The sequence below is a fragment of the Lissotriton helveticus genome, chromosome 6 (genome assembly GCF_964261635.1).
Source record: "Lissotriton helveticus chromosome 6, aLisHel1.1, whole genome shotgun sequence".
In the NCBI taxonomy this organism is placed as follows: domain Eukaryota; kingdom Metazoa; phylum Chordata; class Amphibia; order Caudata; family Salamandridae; genus Lissotriton; species Lissotriton helveticus.
Genome location: NC_136067.1, coordinates 1,633,209,108 through 1,633,232,584, shown reverse-complemented (window position 1 = coordinate 1,633,232,584; position 23,477 = coordinate 1,633,209,108). Strand labels below are relative to the sequence as shown.

At 42.6% G+C, this 23,477-nt stretch overlaps 1 protein-coding gene across 3 annotated transcripts in view; it reads left to right on the top strand.

The window, feature by feature from the left end:
• The window catches only part of LOC144763659 (N-acetyllactosaminide beta-1,3-N-acetylglucosaminyltransferase 2-like), a 136,272-nt gene extending 120,823 nt beyond the window's left edge, over positions 1 to 15,449 (top strand). For all 3 annotated transcript variants that reach the window (XM_078649469.1, XM_078649471.1, XM_078649470.1), the window contains 2 exons: positions 11,036 to 11,273; positions 12,297 to 15,449. In XM_078649469.1, the coding sequence (XP_078505595.1) occupies positions 12,306 to 13,499 (1,194 nt within the window). In that variant the 5' untranslated portion in view covers positions 11,036 to 11,273; positions 12,297 to 12,305 and the 3' untranslated portion in view covers positions 13,500 to 15,449. The remainder of the gene's footprint in view (positions 1 to 11,035; positions 11,274 to 12,296) is intronic.
• Positions 15,450 to 23,477: the final 8,028 nt, after the last annotated feature.

Here is a 23,477-nt window from a genome sequence, read left to right as displayed (position 1 = left end):
GTTAAGAAGGCATTTTGATGGGTCTGCTTGTGTAGGAGGTGGAGACGGTGGTTGAGAGTGAGTTGGTGCGCTGTGTTGTTTTTGTAATATAACCTAGTTGTGCAGTAGACCTGGAGAAGTGAAGTTCTGAGGTGTGACACATTGCTTATTTTGTTTGTGTCTGTTTAGGGCAGAAGGTAAAGGAGTTGGGGGTGGTGGTGCAGCATGTGGGTCCTGTAGTAAGTTTCTAAATTGTCTGATGGATGAGAGGCGATTGGAAGAGTTGCTGTGTTGCTGTATATGTGTTAGGTGGGGTGGAAGAGAGAATGCTTGGCAATGGAGTTTCATTTGTGTAGGCCAAAAGGTGGATGTATGTAAACCATTTGGGGGAAGGTATTGGAAACTAAAGGGGTCACATTTACTATCCATACTATATAGTAAAAATGTTTAGCACATTTGTTTTCCAGTAAATAGATACATTATTTATAACACACTCTAACCTATTAAATATTTTAATATAATTAACAGTATAAATTGTCCTATTAAATCATTTTTCTAATTTGTAATATTAAATGAATTATACTAAATTTACATGTGTAAACAGTTGTGAATAAATTATATTTGCATGTGTTAGCACGTCAAAGTTACATCTGTTGCTAGTTGCTCTTCAGAGTCTTGAATGTTCCCCCACAAGGCAGATAAGGAAGGCCACTAGCTCTCCTCTCATTGCACTGTTGGCTTGTATCTTGACCTACAAAATGCCAGTGACTTGGACACTTCCCCAGGAGTAGAATTGAATTCCTTTTACAGGCCCCCAAAGAAGAAAGTGCTCCTTTTGCAGTGGTGGTATGCAGAGTTGCAGAGGTGCTGGAATTGGCACTACACCACAAATTGTTTCAGCCTTGACCTTGCTGAGACTACTTGGTCTGCTAGCGTCTTGCATCCTGTTACTTCCCCATGCTCTTTGGCACTTGCTTCAATAAAACCTTTGCTTGCAGAGGGCCCAGAATTAGGAATACCTTCTGGATAGGATTTGGGTCTCCAAAGAGACAGCCACAGCCTTTATTGGTGGATGTCAGATGTCAGTCTTGCATCTCCTCCTTTTGGGGGTGTCTGTGGGGATGGATGCATCTGCTTCAGTTTGAGGTTGTCACCTGGATGAGGGGAAGATCATAAGCCTTTGATCTCTCATGAAGCAGAGGTATGACTCCGGTCTTTTGGAATTGTACACTGTCTGCCTGGCTCTCAAAGTATTTGTTCCGTCCATCAAGGTCAGGTAAATCCAGGTACTCTCAGACCACATGATCACTGTGTGGCACTGCAGCAAGCAGGTGGTAGTAGGGTCCCCTGTCCTTTTGTTAGGTGATGAGGCAGTGGTTAGATCCTCGCAAGATTTCTCTGACGGTGCATCACCTGGCTGGGCCCCACAACATAAGAGCCCACTGGGTGTCATTTTGCAGCTCACAGGTCTGCACTTGGAGGTGGCATAGGGTGAATTCATTTGGTGGGTCATGTCCTCGGAATTTTTTGCTGACTGAAAAGAATTGTCCTGCTTTTTGCAATCTGGAGTTTCCTACTCAAGGATCTCCAGGGGACACCCTCCAGCTTCATTGAGATTCTGGCTTCCTGTTTGATTCTTCACCTCTTTCCCCAAAGGTACTGAAGAAAGTCGGGCAGGACTTAGCGCAGCAAATTCTGGTGGTCCTGGTTCCATCAGCGGTGTCTGGTACCAAGCACTGTTGACTCTTAGCATTTGCCTGCCAGTCAGCTTGCCCGTCTGGAGGATCTGCTGTTCCAGCAACAGGAGTGGGTGCTACACACCAACCTCTTCAATTCACACCTCTGAGTGGAGAGTGAGCAGAACCAACTGGGAGGTTTTCATCTTCCATTGAAGGTGGGATATGTCATTTGAGCTACTTACTGCACTACCCAAAAATCAGTTTTAGGCCCGTTTGTCCAAGTTCGTTACCTGGTACGAGTAGAAGTAGGATGGTTATTTACCAGTTAAAATGTCTGTCCTTGTGTTGGTGCTGTATTTAGCACAGTGATACTTTACTTTCAGCACAGTTCTGGGTTATTGGACCAATGGATTGTCCTTTGCATCAAAACGTTATGCTTCAGCCAGTAAGAATCCTCTTGGGACCTTCAAGCTCATTCTACCAGGGTAAACGCTGCAACTACAGCTGTCACTTGGAGTGTCCCGGTTTTGGACATTACCAGATAGCCACATTGGCATCTCCCATTCTTTCACCAGACCCTACTGTATGGATTCCCATGTCCACCGAGAGAGTACGTTTGCCCATTAGGTTCTGCAAGAATTCTGATGTAAAATCCATTTATCAGACCCACCTACTTGGAGGGGCATTACTTTGGTATCAATTCAGAAGGTGAGGAATCTGTACCTATAAATATCCATCAGAAGAATAGGAGACTTCCCCTGAGGTAACACTCTTTCTGGTCCATAGATTAACCACAGATTACTCACTGCCAGCCCTTCTACCCATTTTGTGGTGTGGACCTTTAGACATCCGTAAGATTCCAAGTTAGATTTTGTACATTGTTAATATTTCCAATCTCTCTGCCATACTCTGTATCTGAGGACATAGGAAAGACCACCAAATAAATTGACATCACTCCACAGGGGTGGCCCCTATATGTTGCCAGATATTGTCATGTCTGGAGATGAACGTTAGTCACAACGGAGGCCAGACGCACCACTTACGAGTGCCCAGGAGCTAACCTAAGAGTTTCACGATCCAGTTTGGCACATGAGATATTTACAAGGTGAGGAATCTGCTTTTAGAAAAAGTATTTACTAGAAAGAGCATTTAAAAAGGTAGGTAACTTATTCTTCTAGGAGCATGCAACAATTCATTCTACAATCTCCTACTGATACGGCATCCAATTTTGCTGTTGTGTACAGCATTCCAACACCATCCTTGACCTTAAAATTAAGAATAATGTTGTATAATGGAATTGCAGGGCCCTGACAACCCCCCCCCCCCAGTATCATGTTGTGGCCGGAGTGTCCCATGGTTCCACCAATTCCTAAGAGTGATGACCTTGGGCCCAAGCTTGTAACTCAGTCCTGATACTGTAGGCAATATTCTGCCTGCTTCCAAAAAGAAGTTATGTACTTTCACCATTTTCTAGTCGTTTGGAGAAAATATTCCTCCTTTCCATCACATCTCACAGCTGCAAGAAATTGTAATTATTTTAAGATTATTCAGCTCCCCGGTTATCTTGCAGACAAGCTCACCATCTCTGGTGATTCTTGTCACACCTGTAGCTAGGACACCATCTGTAGGGACACCTGTAGCTAGGACACCATCTGACGGCTGGAAGGATGCTCCCAATCGGGGAAGCATCCTTCCAGCCGAGAATCGTGCCGGATTGGGCACCAGAATAAGGAAAGCTCATTTTTGGATGGCAAGACTTGAATAATACTTCATGTAAAAGCGAAGAAGAAGCCTAAGGTAATTTCGGGCCGGAAGTATCACCAATACTAAAGGATCAACAAGACAAGAGACCAGCCCTGAAGAAGTTGCAGGTTCATCCCTTGTACAGCGACGAAACACGTGTTGGCTAGTAATGCAAGGAACTAACGGGGGTGTACTAAGACACCGTCCACAGAAGAGAAAGAAATAAAATAACCATGGAACTAAGGAAAACGTATGTTTTATATTATTGCCAATTGTGTATATAGTTTCAGGGTGTGCAGGAGAATATTGTTTTCTATGTATGTGGCCTTTTGACCACACATCAGGGAATTTGGTGGTTTTCCCTACCCTTTTGCACTGCGCCTAATTTCAACTGCCACAAAATCTCTATGCGAAACGCCTCGGAGTGCCACACACCTATTTTATACCACCAAGCTTGCAGCACTTATGAACGTGGAAACATTAATGGCTCGCTCCCAAAGTCCTTGCCATTGGTGAACTAAGAAGCAGATCATTAGTCATTAAACCCCTAAACATGGCTTACATTCTTATTATCGATATTGCACCATTATATTCTATTAAATCAAACCTAATCAGTGCTTGTACGGGGCACATCCTGGACCCAAGTATTTAAAAGTACTCTCGTATGCGATAATAAATAAAAGAAGAGGCTCTGTGAAAATATAATCTCTGCCTAGGCTCAGAATTTGCTTTTGTCTTATATCAAAGGTAACTGCTTTGAGAAAAACCGACTCGGACATAGCAGACCTGACTCCGGGGCCCCCAGACCCAACTATCAAGCCAGGAATGCATTTATTTGGGAGATGTCACACCCCAAACACCTCCCTTAAGCTACGCCCCTGCACATCGACTCCCTTTCCCTTCTGTATTATTTTATACTCTGAATGTAGAATACACAGAGGAGAAATGGGAGCCCTACAGAATATGCCAAATGACATTCCCAATAGAATGCTTGAAAATATGTGCCTGGCGCAGCTTTCTAACATGTAGTACATCTGTACTTTCACAAGTGCAGACTTAGTTTTTTGTGTGAATTTGGTCATAAAAGTTTATATGCTGAATCCTCATGCACTTTCTGAATAGCAGGCGGGTGGGAGCACACTGCCTCACATCCCAGCACTCAATTTGTCCCAATCCTTCATGGTAAATGCAGTGCATGATAACATTTATTTCCTTAGTAGTCTTTAATTTTTCACCCTTGGTTGTGCAGCTCGTGTTGTTTTAATACTAGATACGTGCGTCTGGATTAATTCCTTCATCAGTAGATGTGGACGTCCACAAATCCACGGAGAGGAGCAGGAGACTACAGGGACCCTATTACAGGTCTTGCAAACCTAAAGAATTTCCTGACGACTCGTTCGGATACCGGCCGACGAGCGAATGCCACCTCGCCTTCGTCCAAACTGACTTCACGAGGGGGCCAGGATTTATACTTGTTCTTTTATCCACGAACCACGGTGGCTACTTTTTGGTATTACGAGCAGATACTTCACTTGGAACACTACTTCCATAATATACAGGAACTATTGGGACCACGTCACTGACGCTAATCCTTCAGCACCAGCACTACGGGTGCGCAACCGATTTGGCCCATCGAATTTGTATGATCCTTTTTTTGCTTGCCCTGATGAAATTCCCAAGGCACGAAAGGGAATGAAACGCGTTGGCTGTGCCTGTGTATTTTAAAAGAAAATAAAGAACGCATTAAAGAAAGAACGGAAGACTTACGAAATCAATGAACTTTTTATGTTGTTGACTTTACCGAGTGCACCTCTCAAATTCTTTTGTAAAAGTGTCTAGAAGTATGACTGGGAATGTTGCATGGCTAGGTGGAGGTCTATAAAGGAGCAGGAAGTTACAGGAGGAAGACGGTGTAGGATTGCATCTTGTCAAAAGGCCCTCACAATCTTTTATGGAGACGTCCGCTTTAGTGATAAGTAATGTTTGTCTGAACGCCACAGCTAGGCCACCTCCTTTTTTGCCTATGCGATTTTGGGTGATAGTTTGATAGCCTAGAGGAACGGCTCTATACAGGCCTCGAGTGCAATCATCTTCTCACCATGGTTCAGTTATGGATAGTATGTCAGGTTTTGTTTCAGTTAGAAGGTCGTAGATGTGATGTTTGTTTTTAGAGAGTGATCGAGCATTTAGTAGTAGACAGTTTAGAAAATTACCTTTGGTGATAGTGTGATTTTGTTTTGTAGAATAGTGAGCAGTATTTTGTGGGCTTGTAGCAGGTGTGTCCTTAGTGTTGGTATTAGCTATATGAGGATAGCAATTGGGTAGCTGTTCTGTATCTTGTTCTTCGTCCAGCAGGTTAAGAAGGCATTTTGATGGGTCTGCTTGTGTAGGAGGTGGAGACGGTGGTTGAGAGTGAGTTGGTGCGCTGTGTTGTTTTTGTAATCTAACCTAGTTGTGCAGTAGACCTGGAGAAGTGAAGTTGTGAGGTGTGACACATTGCTTATTTTGTTTGTGTCCGTTTAGGGCAGAAGGTAAAGGAGTTTGGGGTGGTGGTGCAGCATGTGGGTTCTGTAGTAAGTTTCTAAATTGTCTGATGGATGAGAGGCGATTGGAAGAGTTGCTGTGTTGCTGTATATGTGTTAGGTGGGGTGGAAGAGAGAAAGCTTGGCAATGGAGTTTCATTTGTGTAGGCCGAAAGGTGGATGTATGTAAACCATTTGGGGGAAGGTATTGGAAACTAAAGGGGTCACATTTACTATCCATACTATATAGTAAAAATGTTTAGCACATTTGTTTTCCAGTAAATAGATACATTATTTATAACACACTCTAACCTATTAAATATTTTAATATAATTAACAGTATAAATTGTCCTATTAAATCATTTTTCTAATTTGTAATATTAAATGAATTATACTAAACTTACATGTGTAAACAGTTGTGAATAAATTATATTTGCATGTGTTAGCACGTCAAAGTTACATCTGTTGCTAGTTGCTCTTCAGAGTCTTGAATGTTCCCCACAAGGCAGATAAGGAAGGCCACTAGCTCTCCTCTCATTGCACTGTTGGCTTGTATCTTGACCTACAAAATGCCAGTGACTTGGACACTTCCCCAGGAGTAGAATTGAATTCCTTTTACAGGCCCCCAAAGAAGAAAGTGCTCCTTTTGCAGTGGTGGTATGCAGAGTTGCAGAGGTGCTGGAATTGGCACTACACCACACATTGTTTCAGCCTTGACCTTGCTGAGACTACTTGGTCTGCTAGCGTCTTGCATCCTGTTACTTCCCCATGCTCTTTGGCACTTGCGTCAATAAAACCTTTGCTTGCAGAGGGCCCAGAATTAGGAATACCTTCTGGATAGGATTTGGGTCTCCAAAGAGACAGCCACAGCCTTTATTGGTGGATGTCAGATGTAGGTCTTGCATCTCCTCCTTTTGGGGGTGTCTGTGGGGATGGATGCATCTGCTTCAGTTTGGGGTGGTCACCTGGATGAGGGGAAGATCATAAGCCTTTGATCTCTCATGAAGCAGAGGTATCACTCCGGTCTTTTGGAATTGTACACTGTTTGCCTGGCTCTCAAAGTATTTGTTCCGTCCATCAAGGGCAGGTAAATCCAGGTACTCTCAGACCACATGACCACTGTGTGGCACTGCAGCAAACAGGTGGTAGTAGGGTCCCCTGTCCTTTTGTTAGGTGATGAGGCAGTGGTTAGATCCTCGCAAGATTTCTCTGACTGTGCATCACCTGGCTGGGCCCCACAACATAAGAGCCCAGTGGGTGTCATTTTGAAGCTCACAGGTCTGCACTTGGAGGTGGCATAGGGTGAATTCATTTGGTGGGTCATGTCCTCGGAATGTTTTGCTGACTGAAAAGAATTGTCCTGCTTTTTGCAATCTGGAGTTTCCTACTCCAGGATCTCCAGGGGACACCCTCCAGCTTCATTGAGATTCTGGCTTCCTGTTTGATTCTTCACCTCTTCCCCCAAAGGTACTGAAGAAAGTCGGGCAGGACTTAGCGCAGCAAATTCTGGTGGTCCTGGTTCCATCAGCGGTGTCTGGTACCAAGCACTGTTGACTCTTAGCATTTGCCTGCCAGTCAGCTTGCCCGTCTGGAGGATCTGCTGTTCCAGCAACAGGAGTGGGTGCTACACACCAACCTCTTCAATTCACACCTCTGAGTGGAGAGTGAGCAGAACCAACTGGGAGGTTTTCATCTTCCATTGAAGGTGGGAGATATCATTTGAGCTACTTACTGCACTACCCAAAAATCCGTTTTAGGGCTGTTTGTCCAAGTTCGTTACCTGGTACGAGTAGAAGTAGGATGGTTATTTACAAGTTAAAATGTCTGTCCTTGTGTTGGTGCTGTATTTGGCCCAGTGATACTTTACTGTCAGCACAGTTCTGGGTTATTGGACCTTATGCCAATGGATTGTCCTTTGCATCAAACCGTTATGCTTCAGCCAGTAAGAATCCTCTTGGGACCTTCAAGCTCATTCTACCAGGGTAAACGCTGCAACTACAGCTGTCACTTGGAGTGTCCCGGTTTTGGACATTACCAGATAGCCACATTGGCATCTCCCATTCTTTCACCAGACCCTACTGTATGGATTCCCATGTCCACCGAGAGAGTACGTTTGCCCATTAGGTTCTGCAAGAATTCTGATGTAAAATCCATTTATCAGACCCACCTACTTGGAGGGGCATTACTTTGGTATCAATTCAGAAGGTGAGGAATCTGTACCTATAAATATCCATCAGAAGAATAGGAGACTTCCCCTGAGGTAACACTCTTTCTGGTCCATAGATTAACCACAGATTACTCACTGCCAGCCCTTCTACCCATTTTGTGGTGTGGACCTTTAGACATCCGTAAGATTCCAAGTTAGATTTTGTACATTGTTAATATTTCCAATCTCTCTGCCATACTCTGTATCTGAGGACATAGGAAAGACCACCAAATAAATTGACATCACTCCACAGGGGTGGCCCCTATATGTGGCCAGATATTGTCATGTCTGGAGATGACCGTTAGTCACAACGGAGGCCAGAAGCACCACTTACGAGTGCCCAGGAGCTAACATAAGAGTTTCACGATCCAGTTTGGCACGTGAGATATTTACAAGGTGAGGAATCTGCTTTTAGAAAAAGTATTTACTAGAAAGAGCATTTAAAAAGGTAGGTAACTTATTCTTCTAGGAGCATGCAACAATTCATTCTACAATCTTCTACTGATACGGCATCCAATTTTGCTGTTGTGTACAGCATTCTGACACCATCCTTGACCTTAAAATTAAGAATAATGTTGTATAATGGAATTGCCCCTCCGCAGTCCCCTCCTCCCCCCCAGTATCTTGTTGTGGCCGGAGTGTCCCATGGTTCCACCAATTCCTAAGAGTGATAACCTTGGGCCCAAGCTTGTAACTCAGTCCTGATACTGTAGGCAATATCCTGCCTGCTTCCAAAAAGAAGTTATGTACTTTCACCATTTTCTAGTCGTTTGGAGAAAATATTCCTCCTTTCCATCACATCTCACAGCTGCAAGAAATTGTAATTATTTTAAGATTATTCAGCTCCCCGGTTATCTTGCAGACAAGCTCACCATCTCTGGTGATTCTTGTCACACCTGTAGCTAGGACACCATCTGTAGGGACACCTGTAGCTAGGACACCATCTGACGGCTGGAAGGATGCTCCCAATCGGGGAAGCATCCTTCCAGCCGAGAATCGTGCCGGATTGGGCACCAGATTGAAGCTCCACCGAATAAGGAAAGCTCATTTTTGGATGGCAAGACTTGAATAATACTTCATGTAAAAGCGAAGAAGAAGCCTAAGGTAATTTCGGGCCGGAAGTATCACCAATACTAAAGGATCAACAAGACAAGAGACCAGCCCTGAAAAAGTTGCAGGTTCAACCCTTGTACAGCGACGAAACACGTGTTGGCTAGTAATGCAAGGAACTGACGGGGGTGTACAAAGACACCGTCCACAGAAGAGAAATAAATAAAATAACCATGGAACTAAGGAAAACGTATGTTATCTATATTATTGCCAATTGTGTATATAGTTTCAGGGTGTGCAGGAGAATAGTGTTTTCTATGTATGTGGCCTTTTGACCACACATCAGGGAATTTGGTGGTTTTCCCTACCCTTTTGCACTGCGCCTAATTTCAACTGCCACAAAATCTCTATGCGAAACGCCTCGGAGTGCCACACACCTATTTTATACCACCAAGCTTGCAGCACTTATGAACGTGGAAACATTAATGGCTCGCTCCCAAAGTCATTGCCATTGGTGAACTAAGAAGCAGATCATTAGTCATTAAACCCCTAAACATGGCTTACATTCTTATTATCGATATTGCACCATTATATTCTATTAAATCAAACCTAATCAGTGCTTGTACGGGGCACATCCTGAACCCAAGTATTTAAAAGTACTCTCGTATGCGATAATAAATAAAAAAAGAGGCTCTGTGAAAATATAATCTCTGCCTAGGCTCAGAATTTGCTTTTGTCTTATTTCAAAGGTAACTGCTTTGAGAAAAACCGACTCGGACATAGCAGATCTGACTCCGGGGCCCCCAGACCCAACTATCAAGCCAGGAATGCATTTATTTGGGAGATGTCACACCCCAAACACCTCCCTTAAGCTACGCCCCTGCACATCGACTCCCTTTCCCTTCTGTATTATTTTATACTCTGTATGTAGAATACACAGAGGAGAAATGGGAGCCCTACAGAATATGCCAAATGACATTCCCAATAGAATGCTTGAAAATCTGTGCCTGGCGCAGCTTTCTAACATGTAGTACATCTGTACTTTCACAAGTGCAGACTTAGTTTTTTGTGTGAATTTGGTCATAAAAGTTTATATGCTGAATCCTCATGCACTTTCTGAATAGCAGGCGGGTGGGAGCACACTGCCTCACATCCCAGCACTCAATTTGTCCCAATCCATCATGGTAAATGCAGTGCATGATAACATTTATTTCCTTAGTAGTCTTTAATTTTTCACCCTTGGTTGTGCAGCTCGTGTTGTTTTAATACTAGATACGTGCGTTTGGATTAATTCCTTCATCAGTAGAAAGCAGCAAGTTGTTTTGGGGGTGCTGGAAATGCTGCCCAAAGTCTTCTCAGGTGTCTGTACTTCTCACTGGGTGCAGGTGCATCAGCACAAGATTGTCAGTCCAGTAACTCAAGAGAGCCTTTTCAAATAAGGAGGGTGGGAGCACACTGCCTCACATCCCAGCACTCCGTTTCCCCCAATGAATCATGGTAAATGCAATGCATGATAACACTTACTTTAGTAGTAGTCTTTAAATTTTTCCCTTTATTGATGCAGCTTGTGCTGTGCTTTTCAAATAGCAGATATTGTGCCCCTTGATTCTGGTATCAGTAGAAAATGCTGCTAAAATGATTTTAGACTGTTAGAGGAGGGATGGCTTTTATTTCCACGGCTTAGTTTCTACTGGTTTTCTCTTCAAGATTGCTATTTTCTTGTGTTCTCAGTTGTTATTGAGCCATTTGTAAACAAAAACTTATTGGTCCAGCAAACACCATTGCTCCTTATAAGCTGTAATAAACATTCCTCTGGGATAACAGATGAACTGAATAACTTTTTTCATCTTTTTAAGGATCCGAAGGAGTCGGAATGGAAGAGGAGGCACAAGCACGTGACATGTCGGTCCTGTTAATGCACAGACTTCAGATCACCAACCAATCCTGCCGTCTTTTATTCTGCTGTACCACTAGGACCAGTTCTACTGCCCCACTCCAATTTGTTTGATGTGAGGAAGAGTGAGGATCTTTGTAAGGGGCGTGAGAGAGTTGTGCATGTGCACCACTCTCTCCTGTAGTTACTGGTTCTTAAAGGTAAGAAAGTAAAAAGCAGCTTACTTAAACTGTTCCGATTCAGAGATCCGATGCTGTACAGTTGGTTAGATAGTCCTGTGACTTCGAACCTTCTTCTTTAAGTCCTGTACCAAACATCGCTGATTTGAATGGTGATAGGATGAACATGGTTCCAAAGTTTGAGTACCCTTATTCTGTGTGCTCAGATTAAATCCTTTTAGTTTTTACTGTGTGCCATGTAAATGGTTTGTTTACTGCTTGGAAAACGTTTCATAAATATACCAGTTCAGAAAGAAATTATTGTCTTCTCACTGCAGTTTTCTATAAAAGGGATCCTGTTTGATGTGCGTTTATAATACGGGATCATCTAACCCATAAGGTTGAGACTGTAACTACCATGTTGAAAACCTTGAATAAGCTAAACAACAATTCAACACTATTTCAGTTTTCTTAATAATTTGGCAATGCAATAGACTAACGGTTCAAAGTTATCGATATCCTTTTATAATTTGATGATCTTATAATAATTAATACCACATTGAGATCTAGATATCAATACAACGTGATAAAATGAAACAATCGTGATAAAAGCATTGATAGCGAAAAAATATTTTAATGTTTTAAGAATCAAACGTATTGGAAGAAATTGAGCTAATTTCTTCAACATGTACATTTCAAACTTTCCATTTTACGTGTATTGTTTCACAAGAATTGACTTATTATTTTGGCTTATTCTTACATGTTTTGGCCACTTTAGAGACTAGGGCAATATAAATGCTTTGTAACAACTAGTGTAATTCGATAAATTCACACCATCCTCGCTTTTGTTCCTCGCAATGTGGTAAACGTGATTAGTTTTCCCTCTCTGTAAACGTGACTAATACTGTTTTAACTCATTGCCAGATTTTCTCAATGCAGAATGTTATCCAAGTCACTCCAATTTTGAACGCTCCAATAATTTAATGTTTGGTTTAAGAATGATGTATTGAAGTGTTAATTATACTAATGATTTGTAGCATTCACACGTTTGTTGTTTTTCTGCAGGCATGAGAAATGAGTGTTGGACGCAGGAGGTTAAAATTGCTGGGAATTCTGATGATGGTAAATTTCTTCATCTATTTAATTGTGGAAGTTTCAAAAAGTGACGGCCAAGATAAACATGCAAAAGGTCAGATTATAGTACCACGTGGCAAGTTCTGGAAGAAACCCACTCCAAGCAAAGCCTACTGGAATAAAGAACAACGCAAACTTGACAAGTTGTATAACCCTATTTTGGCATTGTTGGTCAATATGACTGTAGAAGAAAATCTAGCTCTAAATGCAAGCCTTCTGAATTCATGTGATGCAGATTCAGCAGTTCCGTCCGAAGTAAAGGATTTTGAGAACTTGCCAGACAGATTTAAAGACTTCTTATTATACATGAGGTGCAAGAATTATTCATTGATCATTGATCAACCCAAGAAGTGTAGCAATAAACCGTTTCTTCTGTTGGCTATCAAATCGCTTACACCACATTTTGACCGGAGACAAGCTATTAGAGAATCTTGGGGCAAAGAAATTAATATTGGGGATTTAACTGTGGTAAGGGTCTTCTTGTTGGGGGAAACACCAGCCGAGGACTACTTTCCCGATCTCTCTGACATAGTGAAGCATGAGAGTGAAACGCATAAAGACATTCTTCTTTGGAATTACCGAGACACATTCTTCAATTTGACCCTGAAGGAGGTTTTGTTCCTGAAGTGGGTCAGCACTTCCTGTGCGGATGCCCAGTTTATTTTTAAAGGTGATGATGACGTTTTTGTGAATACCCATCAGATCCTGGATTACTTGAAGAGCCTACCTGCAGACAAAGCTGAAGATGTATTTATTGGTGATGTAATCAAAGAAGCTGGACCTCACAGAGACAAAAAATTGAAGTACTACATCCCAGACAGTATATATGAAGGTTCCTACCCTCCCTATGCTGGAGGAGGTGGGTTTTTGTACTCTGGTAAACTGGCATTGAGACTGTATAATGTAACGGACCAGATCCTACTCTATCCGATAGATGATGTGTATACAGGAATGTGCCTTCAGAAGCTTGGGCTTGCCCCGGAAAAACACAAAGGTTTCAAAACATTTGACATTGACGAGAAACAGAAAAAGAACATCTGTTCGTACACAAACTTAATGTTGGTGCACAGCAGGAGCCCTCAAGAGATGATCAAGATCTGGTCTGAGTTGCAAGATCCACATTTAAACTGTTAGGGTGCAACAAAAAGATTTACATTTGTTTGCACTGTTAATATTTCTAGAAGTCTGTGTAATTAGCCTCCTTTGTATAGAAAATTCCTCCAAAGAACGGTTTTCTACATGTCAAGTTACCTTACTTGGTCCAGTCACTGAAATGTCCCATATATTTTGTGTTGTTAATATGTGCTTATCTTCAACTCAATTGCAATCTAGTGAATTTATACCTTCTTCACCAGGTCATGTGCGATCTGTTACTCTCCAAAGCCTAGTGTGCGTCATGCTTTGTTAGCACTGCAGCATGGATTTGCGATATTTTTAGCTTCACTAGTGGCCTTTATTCTCGTTTACTTACTGTGGTTAAAATCCAGTTTGCCCTTGAACACTTTTGTGCATGGAAATGGACTTCCCCTACACCTTATACTAAAGAAGTGGTAATTTATATTAGAACCTTTGACTTAAGTAGGTCTTGTTAAGAAAACAGAGAAACTAGAACTTTAATTCCAGTTCAGGTTATTTATGACAAACATTTTACTTTAGGGATTCTAGTTTATAGCTACATAATGGAAGAATCCTACAAAGGAAGACAGTATTTTTACAACTGAAGATTGTATAAAACCGAATTGGCGCTGCGAACCAAGAGTGCCTGTGTTAAAAATCTATTCAGCTTGGGCTAAAAGCTACTGTAGATTTTAGCATCTGAAGACTTTGTAAAATAATTTCAAATGTGTCGTGTGCAATATAGTACTTTCAATGTCAAATATTTCTGCAGTTTTATTTTTCTAATTCAGTCCATTTTTATTACACTATCGACATGCTCTCATTTTCTTGTAAAACGTGAGTGTGCACACTTTTTTTTTAGGTGCTCTCTAAAGAGAGAATATCTCAGTTTTTTTGGATATGTTGGTTATTTTTTAGACCTAATTCTCGCTTTGCACTTTGGTTGATTCACCTGACTGAGAGTAATTCAGTTTAGGACAAAAATGAAAGAATAGGGTTAAACGACATAGTAATTTTGAAAAGAATATGCTGAAACGAAGAACAGTTGTTGAATAAAGTGCAGCATTTTTGAAGTGATTTGCATGTGGTCAAATGTTTGCACATATCTTGTATTGTTACTTCATAATGTTTTACAGAGCACTGACAGGCAGCTTAAACGTGTTAATTTAAACTGTTGTCACTTGTAACATTTTCCTGATGTTCCCTTATGCTGGACAGTGACAACCTCAGCGCCCTCATCTTCATATTGTTCAAATATGCTTTGAGCTGCTAAGCTATTGGTCAAATAATGTATGAAAACATTCTCAGATGCTTGCTAAATCATGAATGATCTTGTGTTGAAGAGTAGTGGGTCCATGAAGCTATAGCTCCCTAAATGTTAGGGCTGCTAATGTCTCATCATAGACTTATTCTATCCTTGGTGTGCCTAAACCGAAGGGACCTTATAGAAACTGTGCATGTTTTTCGTCTGCCCGATGTGCTACTGCTGCCGAATTCTCAATTGCTAATGAATAACCAATACCAAAAATGTGTAAGATGGAGAGAAGTAAAATTCCACTGGACCATCCCAAACTTACCTTTTTAGTCAGTGAGCAATTCAATTGCATGGCGTTAGGGAATTTTGCAACTCATGTTTCTGTAGTGTTTCTACAATGTTGTTTTCATTATGAAGGGTATTGTTCTTGGCTCCCTTTCGAAATGTGAATTTGTTTTCTGTTTTTCTTTTCTAGCATAGTTCTTCCTCTGGTTATATGTTTTTGAAAGATAGCTGCTCCATATCTGTTCCTCTAGAAATGCCTGTGTTTTTATTTATTGCTGAGATTTAAGACCAAAACGTTATATTGTATGGATAACTTTGTAATGGTGCACATTGTTCAGATATTTAAATTTAAGCATGATATTTTAAATCTTGTGTAATTCAGATTGTACAATATTAAATAAAGCAACCGGCAGTTATTTTTTTGAATTCAGAAACTTCTCAGATTTACTAGCTGTTGCTGTATATTGATTATATTCTTGCTGTTCTATATTTGTTTGTGAACTGCTTAACTCTCTCCTGAGAGCATAGTGGGGACAAAACATCTGAACATTATATCAACAAAATCGAACACTAAGCAGAAAATGAATGATTTAAAGAGTATGATTTTGGCCGGGTTAAAGTAGTTCATGCTAGTCAAAACATAAAGGACATAAACCAAAAACGCTTTGAATTTGTAGATGTAAGTGAAATTTGTGAATGTAGTTCAGGATTTGTGGAATTTGCAGACCTTCAATTCACTGCGGTGCAAACGTCGCCAAGTCGGTGGAATTTACTAGGGCAGTAGGTTTGGTAAAGTGATGGGAAAATTGATATTGCCAAAGGAGTGCCTTCAGGAATGTTGAAAAACCACTTGCATAACTATGTAGCTGTTCTCAAACCTCCCCAATGACTCTTGTCACGTTACTTACACACCGAAGGTTAGTCCAGAAAGAAGGCTAGAGACACTTTATAAACATGGTGGGGTACTTCACCATGCTCCCCAGTATTCCACAGGTGTATTGGAAAGCATCTCTCTAATGGAATTTTTTTTCAATCTATAGGAAAAAATGAGGGAAAATGAATAATGCTCAAATGCTAATTTCTGTCAAACTTGTTACTACAGAAAGTTAACATTATAAAAGAATAAGAGTAGGGAAGTAGAAGTGTGCATGGAAATAGAACACCTGTAATTTTGTGACTCAACAAAAGAGAAAACCTATGCAAATCAGAAATCTAAGTGGTTTACATTTTCTCATTGTTTTGAATTGGCACTAAAGGTTTTGGGGTGTGAGACATTAAACAGGAATGATATTTTCATTATCATACTATAGAGACAACGAGAGCAAGGGATCCTTCAAACTCCTGAATCATCTGTGTTACCAGCAGCCACTGTGTAAAAAAAAATAAAAAGGCCTACATATTCTTGTTTTTCTTTGTTTCCAGCCCTTATCATACTATGAATATGAACAAAACTATTAATCTTTTTCAAACTCCGATACCACATTGGGCTGAATACCCATATGCTTATTTTCGATGTGTTTCAAGGTTTTTTTTCTGAACCAGTCTAAACTCACTGAGTGTTAATGCTTATGTAGAAAACTGGTATTGCGATCTGCTAATTTTGGGGGTAAGGACTGACTTATTTACATGTCCTTAGGGTCTTTCTGGTCTCTTTTTTTCTATAGTGGCACAGGCGAGCACAACATTTGAATGCTGAGCTGAGAGTATGCTACAGGGACACAATATTGATTACATTGAAAATACCCAAGCTGTTAAATGATTAGAGGCGGATGTCAATATCTCAAGTGCGTCAATTCTGAATGCAAAAAGTGGCAAAGCCAGACATGAGAACTTCAGCACTGTCCTGGTTACAGATGAATGTATTTATATTTTATTAAATGATTTATAATTGCGTTAGAGGTCAACTGTTATACTTCATAATGCTGGAAATGGAAAGAAATAAAACATGAACGTTATAAGAGCAAGCAATATTCCAGACAGATGTGTAGGGTATACCTAAACCCCATATTCGTAAACGGCTTCCAAGATGATGATCTGTTTGCAATTTTATGTTTCAAGAGTTTCCCAAACTGTGAAGATAAGACGTTCCCGTGAGGATTTGTGAGCGAGGCTATTGCATTGTTTTGAACCTTGAACTTCGAGGATCTATTACTATATATTGGCCGCTTAAAGGAACATTGTTGGATGAGATGTGTGAGCAGAACTACAGGTTTCTAGCTAGAGTGTAATTTTAAACCTGTTTCAGGTATCCAAGACTATTGCCCCGGTATAATTGTTGCAGAATGCTTGCAATAGGATCGTTAATTCATCCGAAAGCCAGTTGAGTGCGTTCACGACTTGATTGATAATTGGTCATGGCATTCATGTTGCCTCGGTTTTTCCCCCCACTCTCACTCTTTTCAGCCTGTGAAGATCAATGTGGTTTTGTAAGGAGGGTGTATGAAGGGTAACGCTGATTAAAGTAGAAGAAAATGTTCTTTATGGTGGGGTCGGTTGGTGATTGAAAAAGGAATCAAAGTTAAATATTACTCCTAAGCTGCACATGTGAGTGGTACCAGTGACTGCTCCTACAAATCTACCTGGTAAAATGGAGAAGGTTTAATAGTCTATAATTGTGGTCTTTTGTCCATTAATACAGAACCAACTGAGCTGCACCCCACACGGAACATATTTCAGCTGGTGACGAGTCATGTCCTTGCACCTTGATATGTCTGTTTTCCAAGTTATCCAGTGTGATAGGTTCCAAGGTAAATGGTGAAAGGGGCACAGTAGGGTAGTAGAGAGGGCTGTTCCACAATTTAGGGATGCTTTGTGAGTGGGAGGGACCCAATTTCACTTGCTGGTTTTAAACAAAAAGAAGGGGAGATCCAAGTCATGGTCGATCGCTCTCTGCCAGCAGAGGATGAAAGGTATTCGAGGAGAATGATTGGGGACAGTGTTAGGGAGAAAGGTCTAGTAAAGTAGGAGTGCCTAAATGTCCTTGATCTGAATCCTAAAGGAGGGCCTTTGGTATCGACCAGAATGTTTTTTGTCTCTCAGTGGAGTCTTTAACCTAACCGAAAGTGGTCAGGAGGTTGTTCTCTAGGAGTTTAGGCTTGCATGCATACTACACATTCTAATGCCTTAGAAATTATTAGAAAGCCAGACATGGGCTTATAGTTTGACAAATGTTACTATTAGAATTAATTGTTTTAACAGGGCATGATTATTGCATGTTTACAGTTATCTGGGGCGTCACTCATAGATACCAATGTGTTGATGTAGCTAGTAATGAGGGTGACCAGTTTTAACATAAAAGGGATAAGTGCCTTAGCATTGCATGGAATACTGAAGAATGATGGTTGTTTCTTAATGTTTTCTTTCTGTACCTTGGAAAAGCTGTGGAGGGTTGACTGCTTTGCTTTCTTTCTATCGCTGTGGTAGAGTCACAGCAGAAACTGTCAGTGCAACGTTTGCTCTGAAGGTGTTTATCTGACTGATAAAAAAGGGCATGTGATTTTCAGTGTTCAACTTTGAACACAAAATGGGAGTCAACTTTGTTGGTTTTGCGGCCATCAGAGCCTCCTAAATGCGGAAAAGTTTGCCAGAGGTGTTATCTGCATTTGTGATCCACGTCTGACGAAGCTGCTTCTTGGCTCTGGGGATGGCATTCTTGTACCTCTGTGCATAGATCATTGGTGCATTTGCAGTTTTTTTTGTGAGTTATGTTATGTTAAAGTGATTTGTTTAGCGCACGTACACCGAATGGTATCTTGGCGCTGAGCTGGGACGGTTTCAAACACTAGACAGTGGGTTTAATTGTAAGCCTGGGAGAATAGCCATGTTTTAAGGAGTTTCCTGAACTGGGTGTAAGAAGTGGACAGTCGCAGTTCAAGAGGGAGAGGGTTCCAAAATTGAGGAGCCAAGGTTGAGAATCTTAGGCCCCCATGTTTCTTCCGTTCAAAAGAGCTGGAGATCAGCAGGTTCTTATTAGAAGAAGGTAAATCGCGGAAGAGAGCATATCGCTGTATCTTTGAGGCGATAAAGGCCGGGCCGTGTTCAGAGAGGGCTTTGTAGATGGTACAGCCTAACTTGAAGAGGCAGCGTTGGGTCACAGGGAGCCAGTGGAGGCTCTTCAACAATGGTTTCACATGGTGGTGCTTAGGCTGACCATGAATAAGCCTGGCGCTTGGTTCTGCACCAATTGTAGCCTGCGTAACTGGTATGCCAGCCTATAAGGAGTTTGCGTAATCAATACGCAACATTACCAGGGCGAGGACAACTTGGGTCAAAGCTTCGGTAGTCTGAAATCTACTGATATTCTGGATTCTCCGTAGATGGAGAAAACAAGCGGAGACCATTGAGCTGATCGGCCTTCATAGTAAGATCACTGCTGATACGATTCCCAGGCTTTTGACCGAGCTGGCTGGGAGTGGGGGGGACACCCAGTGGTGGAGGCCAGAAAATAGAATTCCAGGGATTGGCTCAGCCACAGGTAAGAATCATCTCGGTCTTGTCGGGGTTTAATTTGAGCTGGTTGACATTCATCCAGTTGCTAATAAAATTCATGGTAGATTGAAAGATCGCAACTGAAGATGGGGATGAGTCGATATTGAACACTAGCTGAAGATCATCGGCATGGTTAAGTTATGACCTCTCTCTTCCGTAGGGCCAGAATTAGAGGTAAAATGTACAAGTTAAAACGAAGGGGTGAAAGGGAGTCCTCTTTTTTCAGCTGAGAAACTGGCTAGACTGACTGCTTAGGAGCGGTTGCTGAGGAAAGAGGTAATCCACTTCAGCGCCAGACCCTGGATCACATCCGACACGGTCGATCAGAAGGTGGTGGCCGACCATGTCAAAGGCGGCCGACAAATCCAGGAGCACCAAGGCTTGAGTGGTGCTCTGATCGGCCCCCCTTCTTAATTCGTCAAGAGCTGCCAAGATGACTGACTCAGTGGAGTGTGCAGGTCTAAAACCTGCTTGATGTGAGTCCAGGTAGTGAGATTGCTATACAAAAACGCTGAGACACTTTGCGGCGTGGATTTCTATCATTTTCCCCAAATAAGGCAACAGATATGGGCCGATAATTGCTAGGTATCGAGGGGTCGGCGCACGGTTTCTTCAGGATAGGGACAACTTCCGCAGTTTTAAATAAATTGGGGACAATACCTTTGGCAAGGGAGTTATTTAAAAGCGATTAAGGGGGGTCTGGGCAGTGCAAAAAAACTTCCCGAAGTATGTGGGTGGGGGTAGGGGGGACAACTGTCCTTAGGGGAGCCGGAACATATCTTTTTAAGTAGGGCAAAGAAAGCCTCCAGGGTGATAAAAGGAATTTGGGCGAGGTGAGAAGGGTTAGTGTGTTAGCACTGAGGATTCGAAGGTGACATAGACTTGGGGATACTGGCCTTAATGGTGGCAATTTTCTCAATGAAAAAATGTGTTCAGGGAATCGCCTAGTAATTTTGATGGGGTTTTGTTTGGAAGTAACACGATCCGTTTTGGCAAGTTCATTCACTATGGAGAAGATGTCCTTGGCTTTGTTGGTTGATTTTAATATTTTAGAGGAAAAATATTCTGCTTTGGTCTGGAGGATAGCGCTTTCATAATCAATAAGTAAAGATACGAAAACAATCTTTTTATCGGGGCAATAATCGCATCTCCACTTACGCTCAGCAAGGCCAGTTTCTTTGTCTTTAGGTCGTCCGAAAACCCACTTTGAGCGTCATGGGGCCTCTTGTTTTTAATTTTCCTCAAGGGGCAATGTTGTCTCTGGCAGATTCCAGCCAAGTGCAGGGAACAGCCTTACATATTCCAATGGGGACAATTGGTCAAGGGGTGATAGTACTTTTATATCCTTAACATGTAATTGTGAAGGGTCTATAAAGACAATTAAGACTTCCATATAAGAGATGGAGTTGATATTCTTCCAAGGCTGGTTAGAAGTTGCAGGTCTGTTTAGGTTGAAACCCAAGCCCTATTGTCTCGAACAATAATTTCTGGCTGGTCCAGGGGTGGGGGAGCTTATCAAAGATTTAGAGGTATGGAATAGTTCAGAAAATTAGATCGAGGGTATGGCCCTAATCTGTTTTGACTGATTCACCAATTGGGTGAAACCCAGTTTATTCTTTGTAAGGGGAGATTACGTTCTCCCGTGGAGGTAGTTTGATGGGTGGTAGATTTGAAGAATTATTGGTAGTAAACTTACATAAATAAGTAGAATTGTGGATCTTGGAGACCGCTGTAGATAAGGCTACTCCTATGCTTCAGTCACCTTATTTTTATTTATAATATGATAGTTTGGATAGGATGGGGAAGGCAATAATGAATGCCAATGTTTCTGTAAGCTCGGTTTCCTTAAGGACCAGGAGATGATGGTAAAAATTGGTAATGCCATCATTATGTGGTTAAGTTAGGACGGAAACGTCCTACGGAATAGCATACCTCTTAGTCCACACTGCGACTTGTCTTTCCAGCATGTGGCATCTAAGCACTCTTGGCTGCGGACTTCTGCCTATGCAACTGATGCATTTCTCCTCCACAGAGAGGATCGACTAATCTTTTTGATTGTGATTAAGCCAGCTGGGCTTTCGTAGTCTGTAGCCAGAGCCCGATGTCTCAGTGACTCCTGCATAGCTATCTGACAAGGTCAGTCTTCACCAGGAAGAGTGCCTATGTACTGTGCCAAGGTTATTTAAATGCTTCAGGAGGAAGAAGCCTATCAGATAATAACAGATGTAGGAAAAAGCCCTACATTGTGGTTAGGGCCATGCGTTGAATATAGAACTTTCTGCCATCTTAAAATCCCCTCCTGTGTGTAGAGGTCGCAGATCCTGAAAGTTTAGAAAACAAAGTGGGCAAGTGGCAACAACTATGTGGGGAAGGGTGAACGACGGTTCGGGTCTAATTGGGGGAGGGAGCTATGAGGCATCTCATGTCTGTCTTCACCAGCTGCATTTGGCTTCAACCTAGGGTGCAATCAGTATCTCCCCTTTAAAGTACATTTGTAGCCCAGTAGATGAGTTTCCTGAAGAAATGGCCCAGACACTGCCCACAATGGTATCTCAAAATGGTGGCCACGCAGTGCTACAGAGGGAACGATTGCTCCGTGAGTGCTGCGCACACCCTTTTGCGCCAAGCGTGGTGCTCCTGAGCTCTTGGAAGCAGGTGGGGGCTTGCAGTGGATTAAGCAGCTGGACCACTGTACCGGACAGTGACTGAGACAGTTTATAGGCAGGCCTGCTTTAAACAAGAGAACGTGTTCCCACCCTACTGCTGAGGCCTGGGGGACCTGAGAACGTGTTCCTTGGCACAGCATCAATATGGATTGCTTGAGGCCTTGGCGGTAACACAAGAGCAGGCGCGCCTGGCAGGAGAGTCTTATTGAGGAGATTGCCCTCTAATTGCCTGAGACCCCCAATGCACTGGGGTAGCGCAACCGATTAGGTAGAGATTGGGGGCCGTGGCCTGCCTGAGTAGAGAACTCTGTGCCTCAGTTGTGAAGTACTCCCCTCACCCCCCCAGGCGACGCTTTGCCCACACTGTTGGCGATGCCTGGGGTGGAGGGGCTGGCCCTGGTGCTTGTGGTCTCAGGGTCCTTCAATCAGGGTGACTACCTGGTGGTCTAGGGCTCCCGCTTGATACTCCTGGGGGTCACTTCACTCCCTCTACCATCCCAGCTCACCGGTTGGACAGCTGTGACTGACCGAATAATCTCTGAGACCCGATCTGCTCCTCCGTGTTGTTTGAACTCCTGTGGTGGTCTGCAAATTTGTTTTATGTGCCCCCCCATGTGCCCTATGGGTTCTTATCGCAAGACCTATAACCCACATTTACACGCATCATGCCTGAAGCCAAGGGTGATCAGGCGAAGTGTATTCCCTGGAGCCGTGAGACCTTAGTTGGTAGCTGGCACTGTGATTACCTTGGGCCGCACTGCGTGCTGTTGGTGCCTCGCTTGCTGCCTGTACCAGTCTAAATACACTGCTGACCAAATGTGGTGGACTTACCTTTCATCTCTCATACCTATAGTAGCACTCTTTCTTCTGCCACTGATTTTGAGGTTTCGGCTACCATCCCACTGCGTAAGCAGTGGGTGGGCGGAGCCGAAATCTTTTGTTAGTAGTATGGGGCCTGAACACGCCCCTCTTCTCCATTGGCTGGCCTCGTAAATGCTGGCCAGCCATTGGAGGAGAGGAGCGTCACTGAGTTCAGGGCCCGCCTTGACGCGATTCGGGGGCGTTTCCGTGTCTTTTTTTAAGTCACGCCCTCTCCTCTTCCCATTGGCTGGAATTTTACCTTCCAGCCAATGGGAAGGGGAGAGCACGCCCCCGAATCCCTACAGGACGCTGTGCTTTCCGAGCAGCGTCTACCGGAGCCTCTGCCCCCCTGTTTCTTGTTTTTATTGGGTATTGATTATTTCGCCTTCACCCTTCTCTATCCGTTAACCTAGTTACATACCTAAGACGGTGTTCTGTCCA